This window comes from Convolutriloba macropyga, chromosome 7 (assembly GCF_964194025.1).
Source record: "Convolutriloba macropyga chromosome 7, txConMacr16.3, whole genome shotgun sequence".
NCBI lineage: Eukaryota > Metazoa > Xenacoelomorpha > Acoela > Convolutidae > Convolutriloba > Convolutriloba macropyga.
In genome coordinates this window covers 65951343-65966978 of record NC_134474.1, presented here as the reverse complement: position 1 = coordinate 65966978, position 15636 = coordinate 65951343, and the positions used below count along the sequence as shown (strand labels likewise).

Sequence of the window (15636 nt, the reverse complement as noted above, 5' to 3'; positions counted from 1 at the left end):
AAAAGACAGGAGTATTTAGACGCCAGGACTCGCGGTTCTTTTTTATTGCATTTTTAGTCAATATTTCCTAGATTAAAATTTTTAATGTTTTCTGTCAGATCTTTGGAAGTTTTTGGATTTTTTTGGTTTGGCCTTTTAGTGTTTTCAGCCACTTTTTGATAGTTTAAGGCAATTACAGCATATGACAGCGTATAGTCTCTAGTGGAGACAGGAGATTCATCAATCTCATCTATCTCATAAGATACAAAATTTGCTCGATCTAAACTTTTCACGCAAGTTTATTCTGGTTAAAATCTATTCCAACTAGTTCAAATTTTACTAGAATTCTTCTATTTATTGCAGAAACCAAATAGAGCTGACAACGGACTAAAAAAGAAATAACTACGGCAGTAACCTAACCTCATATTATCCGGCTAGCAATAGTTATCTATGAAATTTACCTGAACTTGAGTCTCTTTCGCATTTTCGCGCTGAAACAGCACGTTTTAAGAGTGAAAGCTTAATTTAGTTCTGAAAGAATGCATCTCAGGAATATTTTATGTTTCTTTAAGTGCAGTTTTCAATCATTATGATTATATTGAGGTCATAGATTTCGCCACGACTAAATTTATCCAGCAAAGTCTCGAAATTAATCATATCATATCACTAAGTCTGAACAAATAACATCATACTTTTGTAGCTTATAGCCGGTAATCACTATAGTAGTTTACAAACTTTTTGTACTTAAGCTAGTTTGCAGGCAATTAACAAAAAGCCCATTTAATTTAGTGGTTAGGACGCAATTAAATGTTACAAGTACCCACGCGGAAGTTCGAATCGCCTATAAAGCGAACCATGTTGGCGGGAGTTAAGTTGAACATATTATTTTTCATGCAGTAAATTTTACTCAAAACTAAAAACTAGCCAGTGCAAATTGTGACATGTACAGAGTACTGGCGATCCGGAAAGAACAGAACGTCTAAACTTATTTAGTGCTGATTTGCTCGGCCACCAATCTCCGGGTACCCTATTTGCTAGATGACTAATATTTGTAGTTTTATTTCAGATAGATCATTTTTTCACAATTCTTTGTATTTTGTACCTAAGTTTCGTGATTCCATTATTGCTCCAACATTTGTTCAAAACAGAGGAATACATGTGCGAGGCCAGGTTTTTTAAACCAAATTTTTCAATTTTTGTTTAGCATCCTACAGAAAAAGAGAAAAATCAATTTGTTGTCCTTTGAAGCTACTTTTGATGTATATAGAAAACTACTTGTTTTGCTGTAGGTTGGAAAAAGGAACTGTATAGGAAACAATGAAAGAAAAGCAAGAAAATGAAAAGGTTGTTGGTACGGGAGTTTGAGGAGGATAAAAAATGCTAAAATTGTATTAATATATTTACTAGAAACGTTTCTATTGAACAATATAACAATGATTACAATCGGTTATACAAATTTGAGTGAAAACAAAACAAATATTTTTTTTACATAAAAATGAAGTGTTCAAAGGACAAAAAACTAAAAAAGAACAATAGTTTTTTTCTTTTCTGTTCAGTACCTAGTTTAGGTTTTCATCTTTTTGTATGTCAACAGATTTCTCATTCAATCAAAACCAGCAACTTTTTTAAAACATGGGAATCGTAAAGTTAAACAGACGATAGAATTTTGTCAAAAAGCAAAAAAAAAATTTAAATTCGAAACCCCTACTGAGGTTTGAAGGCTAATTTTTGATTTTAAATAATTTTCTCTTACTCCAGTTTTCAGAAGCCGTATCCAAATGAACAACTGTGATACCCTTTATGCACAAAAAAACAACAGAAACAATTTTTCTGAAGTTAGACAACTTAATTCCGATTATTCAACGAAGGTGGTTGCTGAAAATAAAATAGTTTGTAAAAGTATTATAATTGCAGCTCAGTCGACCTAAACACTCTTTTTTTGGTTTTTTTTAAATATTCCTTTTGTCGGCTAATTCAACAATCCCAATTGAGACGTCGCCATTTTATATCTATTGGTACTGAAATTGACTTTGTGGCAAACTACTGTTTAAAAAAGCACGTGCTAGTTTTAAAATGCCAAATGTTCTCAAAAAGTAACTTGGGTCTTTCCCAATATAGCCCGCATGAAATTATAGCCCCCCATTATGGTATATTTACCATGTTTGGGGGGGGGGGGGGTTATAGGTTATCTGACCATTAAGCTGGGAGGGGGGCTATAATAGGAAAGACCTGGTAACTTGACTTTGCAGAAGTCATTTTGAAATCAACATTTCGAAACGCTACGGGGTTCTCGTTAAACGTCAAAAGATCTCATTGACTTCAAGCAGTGTCTGGTAACCGATACGTGTTATCTTCAGGTATGTTAGTGGGTATGCTGTGTGCCCTGGCGGGAGTACTGACCACATCCCTGCCCATCCCAGTCATTGTATCCAACTTCACAATCTTCTACCAACATATGGAAGCGAGGAAGAAATTGCCCAAAAGGCGGAGGAGAATTTTACCCGCCACAGTTGAGAAAGTGCAAAGATCAGACCACAATGCTCAGAATAGAGCGAATAGAGCTAAAAACAGACGAAGTGAGTTTTCACAAAAAAACATCAAGAAATTTAGGGCAAAAATTAACAGAAGGAAAATTTAATTTTACCTCTGCAGTTGACGTAAAATTTACAAACTTCACCCCCAACTTATCTCGAGGTGAGTTGTGCAATTGTTTGTTAAATTGATGTAAGATCTTACACGATTCATGCAAACTATTTTTATTCTAGAAAATTCTGGCAAAAAGTGAAAGATGAACGCTTACCTTGTGTTCAGAATTCTGGTCATAGTAAAAACATAACAAAAATCCTCCGATATATATATATATATATATATATATATATATATATATATATATGGGATTTTTTTCTGCCCCCCCCCCCTCTGCATGCAAAGAATATAAAGCGTGTTCTACTATTTTTGCGCTTATCTTTCATAGTATTGGTGTTATGGCACTAATTTTTTTGACAATCGGAAACAGGAAACAAAATCCATCCAATCGTCTAACAATACCCGCAATTTATTATGACTAAACCCAAGGATCTCTAAGGACGAGAAAGTGCATATTTGGTTCCCAGCAGACAGGTTATATAGATCTGAGGGGCAAAAACAGAGGAGATCCTATATATATATATATATATATATATATATATATATATATATATATATATATACATATATATATATATATATATATATATATATATATATATATATATATACATATATATATATATATATATATATATATAGTATATATATAAGATACATATAGATATATATCAGGATATATATATATATATATATATATATATATACATATAATCCTTAATTGATTACAAATGTTACAACTCACTAACTGGAAAACTTATGCTAATACTGATTTGCAAAAAATATGAAGTAAGTGCTATTCTATGATCGAGGCCGGTCAGAAATGCCGAAATACCTTTTAGCCGACACTTACGCAAATAAAACTTCTGGAAAACCTTTTTTTCACGTTAATTACCCGCGTTCCAAGCAGGCAAAGTAGCGTCCCTTAGTTTTAAAACAAATATTACTTAGCGATTGCTACTAGCTAATTTGGACACTTACGCAAATAAAACTTCTGGAAAACCTTTTTTTCACGTTAATTACCCGCGTTCCAAGCAGGCAAAGTAGCGGCCCTTAGTTTTAAAAACAAATATTACTCAGCGATTGCTACTAGCTAATTTGGACATGCCTTAATAGTCCGTGGCACTTGTTTTAAATCTATCACAAACAAAAAAATTGTCATGACCGAAAATTTTCAGTCAAAACTTTTAATAACACTGGTTAAATTATGCTAATTTCTGTCTTTTTCACTTCGTCATGATGCAATCTGTCGGCCAATTGGTGCTTCCACTAATTTTTGTGTCAGCTATTTCCCTTGACCTCGTCTAAAATTACTGTGAATTTTGCGGCAAACTAAAAACAATTCACTACTGTTTCACTTCGTCCTAATGAGATCTGTGGGACAATTGGTGTGTCCACTAATTTTTGTGTCAGCTATTTCCCTTGACCTCGTCTAAAGTAACTGTGAAATTTGCGGCAAACTAAAAACAATTCACTATTGCGTAATTTGAATTGCGACTTTGGTCGAGCCAATCATTTTTTTTATTTTAGTTCAAACTTCGTTGCAGTTTTTCATCACATCACTTTTTTGAAAAACATCACGCTGTACTTGACCCACTGTAATTGTCTTGTGTTTGACTCTTCTCATCATCATCATAGAATAAACCTTCATCACAGAATAATTTCATTCATAGCTTCCTATAAACATCCTCAATAAAGTAAAATGCGGTTAGGAATTATAAAAGGCAGTTGTGGAATTGTGAGGATTCTACGATTTATAGGAACTGATGAACTTTCAACTGAAGCAAAAAAAATTATAGTAGTATTGAGTCCTTTGCTGTGGGTGTATTGTAGACTTATTATCTGAAAAACACGTCTCTTGAAAACACGAGCTTCTGATTAAACCAAATTAGATAGCTATTGTTATGCTGAGGTTTGTTGTTTAGCGTAATATTAGTATCATAAACAGATGGGCTAAAGAAATTGTTCTAACCTGTTCTGATAGTTAAATTAAGTATCTGTAAAATTTCATCAAAATGCGAAAAAGACCTAAAGAATTTACCGTGAGCTATAGATTTTGTTTGGAAAAGTGCGTAAATTAGATATCTCGAGACGATGTTTTTTCTCCCTAATTTGCTGAGACTTCAATGATTTTGCTATTCATGTGTAGCAACGACTAACAGTATTTTCAATATTGAAGACAAGTAAGTGTGTATACTTTTTGTTTTTGCATTAAATACCCTTGTTTTTATGACAGCCTGTAAAGTTACGCAAACGCAATCAGAAAAACAGATTCTTTTTATGTATCTGGGAGCAGTTTAGTTCTTTATCACGATTTTGTTTGGAATTTAAGTTGCTCGTTATCTTTTTGGAGAACTTTTTGAAACTACTTAGAGTTTTGCACATCTGCAACACTAAGACTGGCCCCTAAACCTCTTTTCTAAACCGTTTGTTTGTCACAAAAAAATGTTATATTGAGAAAAAATTGGTCGGCAATTGTTGGGCTTTGAGTTTTAGAATACTGATAAGGAAAGGAATTTTAAGAAAGCGGTAGAATTTGGATATTTGCCACTTTGGTTAATTCCATTTGCCGTAAGCTTTTAGTACATAATTTTCATTATTTTCGCTTCCCCATTTCAGTTTTTTGCAAACCTTTTGCTTTATTCAATATCCTGAAAGATATGCGGAAAAAAATAAAAGGATAACAGCATTTTGGATTATTTGCTGCTGTGATCGGCTGGCTTTTTAAAAAAATGGATCTTACAATTTATTAAAGGGCTTAATTTCCAAAACTAGCGGCTTTTTATTTTGTTTTCCCTGAACAAATTCTGTGACCATCTGTTTTTTTGGTCCCAAATTTTTGTATTTTTTTCCTTTAGCCGTTTTCTGATTAAAACCCGTTTAATTAAATTATGAGAAAAATCGAAAAATCCAGGTAAGGGTCCGGAATTTTTAAATCGGGAATAGCGACTAACTCAAACTTTTGATATTTCGGATTTGAAATCTCACTTTAAATTATATCTCTTCATATTATGCAGGTTTGAAGTTTTTGATAAGAATATTATCGGCAATTGTTGAAACGATCCGATAAAATTCCACAACCATTAGTGGTGAACTATCATCGGATCTATTCTGTTTTGAACCCCCCCCCTAGCTTTAGTGGGCCTATATCTTTTACGCCCCCAGGCGCACGTGCTATTTTTTTTACATAGTATCGTGCTATATAACATATAATTTGTAACTGGGGCGTAAAAAACACTGGGGGGGGGGGGGGGGCAAAAAAGAATAGATCCCTATCATCTTATTCATCACCAAACACCAAAACCATCAAATCATCTTTAATTTTGCTTATTAACATCCCACCCACCCCCCCCCCCCCCTTACTATTCTGATTACCCCACTGCTCAAACTGTACCTGTGTTGTTTATTACTGTGTGTTGTTTGTTTTCCAGCTAGCATCTTTCCTCAGCTTATTTGTGAGTATAGATTTATTTATTTTCTTCACTTCATTCTATCATTTGCTTATTTAATCAACTTGTTCACACAGCAAATGCAAAGAATAAACAAAAAAATGCTAATTTCTCAATCCGCTTTTAACATTAGTTCATTTCTGTTCAATCAAGCGTAATTTAATTAAACTAATCATTTTGAGTCACAAAACTAAAGGGGTTCTCTACTTTCGACACCTTTAGTGTTCGTCTTACTGTTACAACCAAGAGCAAATTGTCGCAGCATCTAAGCCGTTGATTGGTCAATTAATTCTGAAGGTAAACATGATTGCAACGGTTAGCCGAATCTGTGGAACAATCGAATTGGAATTAGAATTTCAGCTAGTTATTCAGCTGTTTAGAGTTTTGAGCAATATTAGATTCTGAAATGGACTGAAATAAGTTTAAACCGCTTTCAAATAGAGGTTATCATGTCAATAATAAATAAATTTAGACAAAATAAACATTCGGCTTAACGGACCTGTGACTTTTTGCTCTTGAAATCTTGTTCTTGGAAGCACTTTTCTTCTGATTAGCCTTCTGCTGCTTGAGATATCTGTTCATTTATGTTTCAATGTCTTCTTAACTGTCCATAGCAAAAGAGCGAGGATTTCTATCCGAATGAGAGTCTAGCAGATTTTATTTTTAAAAAAAAAATCTAAAGGGGGACTGAGGTGGGGGCGTCACTACCATACAGAAGTTTACAACTGTTCCAATATAAGACATTAGTAGATCGTGATTGTTTCGTTACATTTTTGTAGTGAGCATAGAGACTTAACAAGAAATCTCGGTAATGTGCGTTCGCACATGATGTTCCGACCCCGCTCATCCACTTTTTTTTACTTAACTTTCTACCAATTGAAAAACGTTCGAATTGTTCAAAGACTGCCAGGAGTACGACTACAAGAAAATTTAAACAACAAAATAAACAATAAAAAACTTTTTTATGGAGGGAGTCAATATCTAATATTAAAATCGCTTAGTGACAAAGTCAAAATACCATCAGATAAAACCTCAAGTAAAGAAAATCACCCGTCCGTAACAAGAAAGCAGATGTCACTGTCCTTGATGAGACTAGAAAACAAGTTGAAAAAAAAAACGGGAACAAAAGGGGTGAACTTCAAAAATCCATTGAATTTTCTGAAACTAAAAAGTTTCAAAACTCATAAGAATCATTTTTCATTTCCATTTCATTTACTAACAAATTCTGGATAGATTTGAATAAAACTCCTTAAACAACAATAACACCAATCCTTAGTGAGACTAAGTCATAGGACAGGAGTAGAAAATAACTTCAAAAACCGAAATACGCAAAAAATTACAAGCAGCTTGCAAAAACACTAAGTATTGAAGCTATTAAAATCTTAGGCATCAACTGAATATTATATATAATTTATTCAGTTGTTCATTATGTTTCATTTTGGCTAGCTTAAAACGAAAGTTTCGATGGGACCTTTTTCTAAATGGTATACGTTAAAAGACAATTAAAAATTGCATTTTGGTTATCCACATTTTTTATGAAAACCCCTGCTATCCAAGTCATCAAACATTGGTTTTAACATAGAAGCCACGGAGAAGTTAAAGTTTTGATTCCCAGAAACTGGATGAACATGGAAAACTTTCCAATATACCTGAAAACAAAGCTAATGAAGCCTGTTGTTATTAAGAATACCTCTTTTGAACAAATCAATAACTGTATGTACCGGTAAAACTCGAAAATTCAATTAACATGCAAAAAAATTATTGGAGCCATTAAAAAAACGAACTATTCAAAAATTATGTAAATTTTCAATTGAGACTTTTTTCAACACCAACTGCATATATCATGATTTTGGTAACTTGACAGCGCTTTTAAAAAAATCGAAAATATGATAAATTACCGAGATAATGACTTTTTAAAGAAAACTCGTTGTTGTCAAGGCCATTACAACCTTTAGTATTCAGCAGTGAGCATATACGATAATTTTCAACTCAAAAAGAATCCAGTGAGAACTGTCAAATATCAGATTAAGTTCTTCGGCCTCGAAAAACCAACAGAAACTGTCAGAAACGAAAAATTTGAATAGAAAAGCATCAGAAGATAGTGTTGAAGACATTAGGACCATAAGTTATTGAAAATTTTGCTGAATTGAAATTTGTGTCTGTCAATATTTTGACCTTCTTGTCAGTCAATGCAGTGAGAATGTGTTCAAAAATGCAGAAAAAGAACTAAAATTATGAACAAACAGCCAAAAATAATAAAAAAAACATGATAACTTGTAGTATCAACGTCATAAAGATAACAGTGAAAACATAAAACCACTAACCAGATTTTTACAGGTGTCAGCAAAAATAAATGGGACCTGTATATTGAGGGTACGATCATTAAGTTCATAGAAAAAAGTTTAAAAAGGGAGTAAAATTCAAAAATTCTTATGTGTTTTTCGAAAAAATATATTTTTAGTCATAAAAGCCATTAGGTATCAACTCAAAGCATTAATTAGTTTTACATAATTATCTTTATAAACGAATTACGCTTTCATTTATTCAGATTCAGTCACAAAACCACAGAAAATGCAAAAAAAAGAATGCAAATCTGAAATATGCAGTTTAATTTTACGAAAACATTTTTGTTTGTCGAAGCCACGAGATCTTAAGTAATTCCCTGAAAACAAAAGAGGTGTTCATTGGATCTCATCGGAAATTAAATGAGATGGTGCATTAATAAAAAATTGATATTAAAATTGACCGTCTGTAATTGACATAAAAAGCTATTCTTATAAAATGCAATTCGAAAACTTTTGATTGAAAACAAAGAGCTGTTTTTTATCACTGATTGTCTAACAGGAACACGTAATTGTACCATATATTAGTGAAAAAGAAACAAATTTCAAAGAACAATTTGATGCAAAATGATATAAACTCTATACGAAAAAGGAACAAAAAAGATTTCATGAGTGAACAAAATCACATCAGACATCAAATGTTAACAGAAACTTTGGACCTCCTTAACTACTCAAAAAATGCTAAGTTGATGAAAATCCTTTTACTTACGATTTCTGCGCTCGAAGGGCTTTCTTATGATATCACACACAACTCTCTACAATAAGTAGAAAGGGCGTCGGAACGTTTAGTGGATTTACTCTCAGACACTATGGGGACATTAGTGAGTTGACAGGACAATAGAACAAAAGCAATAACATTGGGTCAATATATGGAATATTAATCTTTATTGCGAAGCTGACGTCAGATTACAGTCATCTGGCATCCCGAGCGTTTCTAAGAGATTTGATATGAACCAACTACTACCGCAAATATTATCGCGGCCAAACGTTAAACGCGTTGTTATAGCGTGCCTCATAAAGTTGAAATAATCGAACGTTTCAAAATTCACCCCGCTGAGTTCAAAGGTCAAATTCAAAATTAGTCTTAGTTTCATAATAAATGTAGATAAAAGCGAATGCAACTATAGTCTGTCCCATAAAGTTGAAATAATCGAACGTACGTAATACGCCAAAGCACAACTGAGCATGCAAAGAAACGATGTGGTTTTTGAAACTTTCAATTATTTCCACTTTATGTGACACGCTATAGTTATAACCTACAGGGAAAAAGCGATGCTAGGACAATAGGTCGAAAGTCAACAGATCGATAGCGAAAATTGGGACAATAGATCGAAAATACACTATTCGTATTGCGTATTGGTCAATCAGATTTGAGCACTCATTTATTATACATATCATGTTGTGATATTTTGTTTGGTTGCGATAGATTCATATCAAGTCCCACGGGCCGCTAAGGCATGGCCATGACGCGAGGTATGGCCAGATGCTATAATTTTATGTGAGCTCGCAAATAACACGCCTAAATTTGGAATAGGGAAATAACGCTCAAATTTAGAAAAGAGATCTATTGAACCAATTTTTTTGTTTTCAATCTATTATCCTTTCGATCTATTGTCCGGCCACCGGAAAGAGCGTCGACAAGCGAAAGTACACATTGTTGCTCAATTGAATGTTTTGGTCTTTTTCGAAACGTTCAATTATTTCTATTTTACGGGACAGCCTATGTAAACGAGTGCTCAAATCTGATTGGCCAATATCCAACTTGAATAATATCATTTATAATCTAATGTCACAGTTACCACTTTCGATCTACTGTCTTTCAATCTACTGTCCCGGCACCCATTAGTATGGCATTAGTGGGACGTTAGTGGTGAATTTTTTGAGGCTTTATAGATACTTTTAAAATCAATTTTGTGTACCCGCGTGAACAAATAAACCACCAATCAATTGCATCATGAATGTTATAGAAGTATTCTGATTGTTATCTGAAAAAATTTTGTGGCAAAGAAGTTGGGTACTTGACCACCTCAAGACCTAACAAGCCTTTAAAATACAATTTCAAAACTACCTGTGTCAAACAGACTAGACATTTGTTACGCTGTTTTTAGACACTTTCGTTCCAGTGGTTTGGAACGAAGTACTTAGATGCGACCACTGAGCTTGGGTATATGGTTCGGCTTTATTTTTCAGTTTAAAGCAATCTGCTAGACGCCCAATCGGTCAGATAGCCATCCTCAATGGCCAAAATATGTTCCTACTCCCCACATGTTAGAGCGAGAGAGATCTGAGCATATATATCTATGTAGAGCGGCGCCCCATTGATATATGTACTTTTTAACAATCTATAATCTGTATTTTCGTTTATTTGAACGTTCGTTCGTCTGAAGTCCTAAGGTTTTTGCATGAAATTATATTTGAATATTTGAGTGCGTATTTTTGGGGCAATATTTTAATAAGCAAAACAAAGAACTTGAAAAAATTGTGAAAGTGGAAAAGGTGGATAAGTTAATATTTTTAATGAAACTGTTTTTGCCGAGTTTAAGCTGATGTATTTGCGGTTTCTAAACAGGATTAATGAAACACGAAAAAAGAAATACTCGCTCAACTTATGGTAGAAAAAATTTCAATGAGCCTGATTTTTAGTTTTCTTAAATTTACTCAACAATTTTAATGTCACAATTGAAATTTTGGTCACGGTGTTCGGAATGGAACTTTTCACTTTAAAAACAAAAAAAAACGTAATACGAATTGCCAGGAATAATGGAGAAGTAAATGCTTTAATTATAAACACAAAATCAATATTTGGTCTGGCAGAAAATAAAGAAATTAAATAAACAATGCACTGTACTAAAAAAAGTGTGTTTGAAAATTTGATTGATAAAACTAACGAGCAACAACGTATAATAATTTAATACGGGATTATTAGTTATTTAAAAAAATTTGTAGATGGCGACACTGAATTTGTATATTTATTTTGTTCATTTTTGCCTTGTTTTGTTTTCTGTGTTTCGTTGATAAAAGGTTGTTAAGTCGTTAATCGCTTCGGCAATGTTATGCTTATAGTGCGAAATAAAACCTAAATGAATTGATTATATATCTATTAATTGCTCACTTAGCATTGTGGTATTTAAACTTTCTGATTTTTTAGTTTTGCTTCCACAGAAAATAGAAAATCTGACCATATTAGCTTCATGGCGGTGAGCAAAAATGACAATAGTCACTTTTTATTATTTAGGACAAAGCAATTTTAGCTTTGATTTTAAATCAAACAGAACTGATAGGAAAGTTACAAACCGTTTTTCCTTTTTCTCAATTGAAAAATGGTTTTAAAACATTTTAGCTCAAAGTTTTTTTTACCAAGAAACGAGAATCCGGTTTTATTCTAAAGTATCCTATTTTGTGAACCGTCAAGGCACCAAAAATCTCGAAAAGACTTGTCCTAGTTTCAACTTCGTTGCCTCGTGTGTGAGGTAATAAGAAAATAATTTACCTTACTTGTTGACACATCAATAATGAATTAAACTGCGTTGAGAACGTTTTCAAGAGTTAACATCATTGATTTCAATCTAGACTTTTCTTTGCTAGGCATTCCGATTGATAACAAATTTTTGCGATTGCGATTTAAAAAAATTAATATTTTGAATCCCTTTGAACTAAAGCAGTAAATTGGTCTATTTCTAAGGAACTAAAAGTTATCGGATTCAAATAAATCGAACAGAAGGAAATTTTTTTCTTTTTTTGGGCTGCTAATTATTATAAAATGTTACCACCTGGTGCCTTCCGGTTATGTGATTTTTTATCAAGATTTCGGTGATCATCCGGGGCTTGAATTAAGTGACATTAATTTTTGTTTTTCACTTTTGTTTCTTGTACGACTTTATTAACCGAATTTGTTGTACCAAGGTACGTTCCTGCAGGCTATGCTCAGTGCAATGTTCCTACAGTTAATTTTTTGAGATGTTTTTTAAAACCAATTTGTGATCGATGCAGTGAGAGAGTGTAGAAATTTAGAGAGCATCCGGGCGGATTTTTCTTTTCGATACTCTTTTCATTAAAAACTAACCGCAGTTTTTTATCTTAAAACTCCTAGCGTCAAAAAGAAACAGAGTCAAAGTTTTTTTTAGTCAGGAAATGCCATCATGCTGCCAACTAATGCTCATTTCAAGGAAATTTTTGTTTGACTGGCTAAAAAATTTGTACCGAATAGAGGTCATGGAAATTTATAAAAAAAACTTTGCAGAAATTTTTTTGGTTACACTTCAAAAAAGCACTAAGGATAAAAAATGCCAAGAAAACAAAAATATTTTGTCAAACTTTGATACTGAAAACTTCCTAATAAAGATTTTTCAAAAAAGAATTGATGTTCGTTTTCTTTCAATTTTTTACTACCAAATTGCGCTTGAGTATTTGAATGGTCTCGCTTTGTAATAACTCTTAACAAGTTTCTAACTGTTTGATTGGTCCTTATTTTATAACTTATTAGATGGTACTACTGTCACTGTTCTAACTGATTGACGTAGTTGAAGTCAAACAGACACCTAACTGGTTTTACGTTACAACAACAAAAAACAAATAATTTGTTTACTTTCATGAAAAAAAAACAATTTGTTTGTTTGTTACAGCTGCAAGAACCAGCGCCGTGGCCGCAACCCAAGGGTTACTCCGAGGTGTGGGTCACGATAGCGGAAGGCAGAACCCTGCGACCCCCGAATCTAAAACTTCGCTCACTGGTTTTTCCATGAAAATTGAACCCCGCAGGGAAGAATTCACGCATAACAAGTACGGCAACATTGGTGTTATGCATAGGAAGAGTATAGCATTTGATGAGAGGATGGAAATTGATGCGGGTCCTAAAGGGCTTATATCCCAGAAGGGTTCAGACATTGGGGAGTTCGGATCGCCCACTTCTCAGATCCGAAAGCAGAGAGGTCGTTCGGATACTCTAATTCCGTTGCCATCATCAGGTTAGAACATGAAAAAAACTGGAACTTGTTCACGGGTTGAACAAGGCCAACCCCCCCTCCCCCTATCCTCCTCCTCCCCACCATTTTGTGGTATGTTTTTTTCATTCTAGTACGATGTTACAAGTCTTGTAAGATCTAATCATGTAACATTTATATTAATAAAGAAAGTATCTTGTGTCTCATTTTGTACGATAGAAAAGACATTATCACAGGGTCAATTATACTTCTTGTAACCGAAAATATCTACAGGCTTTGATGCTTATTTCTTAAGTTTGATTATTAGAAAGATTGTATAATTGAGTGATCTTTTATATGCTGATAAAATCAAAAGATTTAAATACCCGTCACTTGATTACAATTTTAATACCAAAATATGCACGAATTTATTCTCTACCATTCTAAGAAGAATTAACATCTTTTTTTCCAAAAGCTCCATCTTCATTTTTATTCTCATCTCTTCAATACGGTTTAAATTTAAAAGAGTTTTAAGTGAGTTTCCTAAAATTTTAGATCAAAAGCTCTGACAGGTTCTTTACAAAACTTTATCATAATGAAACTATAGTTCCAGATGATATAGGAAACACTAAAATAGAAGAAACAGAATCTTTCTTCACAAAATTGCGTTCAAAACCCGAACAATATTATTGCAAAACTCGGTTTTAGGTGATCAGAGTCTTCTGGGAATGCACCATTTGGGCTCGAACCCCTTAGAGAGCCCTATCAAGAGGTTCCACAGCACTTCCAACGTGCCCAAATCACGAACATCCGACATGAGCTGTATCTCACACCCGGAACCCAACAAATCCGGACCTCATAACTCCTCAGAGCAGAGCGTGAACACAAACCATCAGGACAAAATCAACTCAGACCTCAGGGGTAGTTTTAGTACCCTTTGTGTCAACTCGGACAACGAAGATACGAGGTCCCTTACCGGTTCTGATGATGAGATTAATAACTTAGTTAGTGATTTTGCACCCCTAGAGCGGGCGAGTAGAAGCGGTAGTTCTTCAAAGAAAGTTCCACTTCCGCCCCAGTACACCCCAAAGCATAGAGATTTTTTCGAGCAAACTTTGAAACGAAAACACTCCTCCGAAAACTTCAAATCAAATCTTCTCACAGCCGACGATGCATCAAAACAAATTACGTCGAAAAGTAGTCTCAACTCTCATTCTGCAAAAAACTCAAGCCCGAATCTAGCAAAATTTGTAAATGACAATAAGTCAACTGGAAATTACGAATATCCGACCATAATTGACCACCACGAGAATTCGTTGCCAAACGGACAGTACCCGAGCTTGACCCCGAACAAAGGCTCGGTTCGCCCGACTTTACCCGGGTTTGTGAACAAAGATTCGGCGAGTTTGGGCAATGCTGGTAATTCGGGCATCGGTGGTCTTTCGTCGTTTCCGACATTTGTCAATTCTCATTCCAAATTTGGTTCCAGTAGAAATCACATCTCAGCTCCGAGTAATAATTCTCTAAAGCATTTGTTGGAGGAGCCAGAGTATGATTTCACGCTGGACCAGAATGATGATTTAGAGTATGGCCAATAAAAGGGCTCAAACTAATAAACTTGGTTCTTCAATCTACTTCTTATGCAAACGTTTTTGTATTTGATATACAAATTAGACTATCTCTCACCTAATTGGTTTTTTTATCATCATAGATGGTTACAGATTTATTTTGCCCCTCTCCCCCCACAGCAGAGACCTTTATGGCCCCAAGAATTAATGATATTTTGGATCATTTCCGTTTGTGCCCCCCAGCTTAGTGGGTGCATATTATTTGTACTCACAGGAGCATGTCATATTTCAACATAATGATTTTTTTATGTAATGGCGTGTTCTGTAACTTGGGGAAATATAACGTACTGAGGGGGGGCACAAACGAAAGAAAACCGATATGTTATATACTAAAGGTGCAACACAACACAATCGAAACGTTTTATTCGTCGGAAGTTGGCTGAATATCATGAAGCTAAGACGCATCAGAAAGGTCCGGCAATTCTAGCTTTACGTTTGACAGGTCTTTGTCTAAGTTTAAGAGTGGTCACTAATTCAGGTGGAATCGTTAAAAAAACCGAGAGTTATTATGCTTCGCAAAAGATTTTGAGCTTTTTTAGAAGTTTTATCTAGTGGGAAATCGAAATTGTTATTTCTCTTATTTCTCAGAAATAATACTTACAGCGCATTTAGAACGGCGGACGCAAAGGAATCCGAAAGTTATGTAATAGTTATGTAATCTATCAGAAATAAT

At 34.1% G+C, this 15636-nt stretch overlaps 1 protein-coding gene across 4 annotated transcripts in view; it reads left to right on the top strand.

Annotated features, from left to right (window-relative positions):
* LOC142343257 (uncharacterized) overlaps positions 1-15025 on the top strand; it is a 122249-nt gene extending 107224 nt beyond the window's left edge. For 3 of the 4 annotated variants that reach the window (XM_075395041.1, XM_075395043.1, XM_075395042.1), the window contains exons 5-8: positions 2337-2555; positions 6057-6080; positions 13039-13380; positions 14044-15025. In XM_075395041.1, the coding sequence (XP_075251156.1) occupies positions 2337-2555; positions 6057-6080; positions 13039-13380; positions 14044-14933 (1475 nt within the window). In that variant the 3' untranslated portion in view covers positions 14934-15025. The remainder of the gene's footprint in view (positions 1-2336; positions 2556-6056; positions 6081-13038; positions 13381-14043) is intronic. The other variant, XM_075395044.1, reaches the window with a different exon arrangement.
* Positions 15026-15636: the final 611 nt, after the last annotated feature.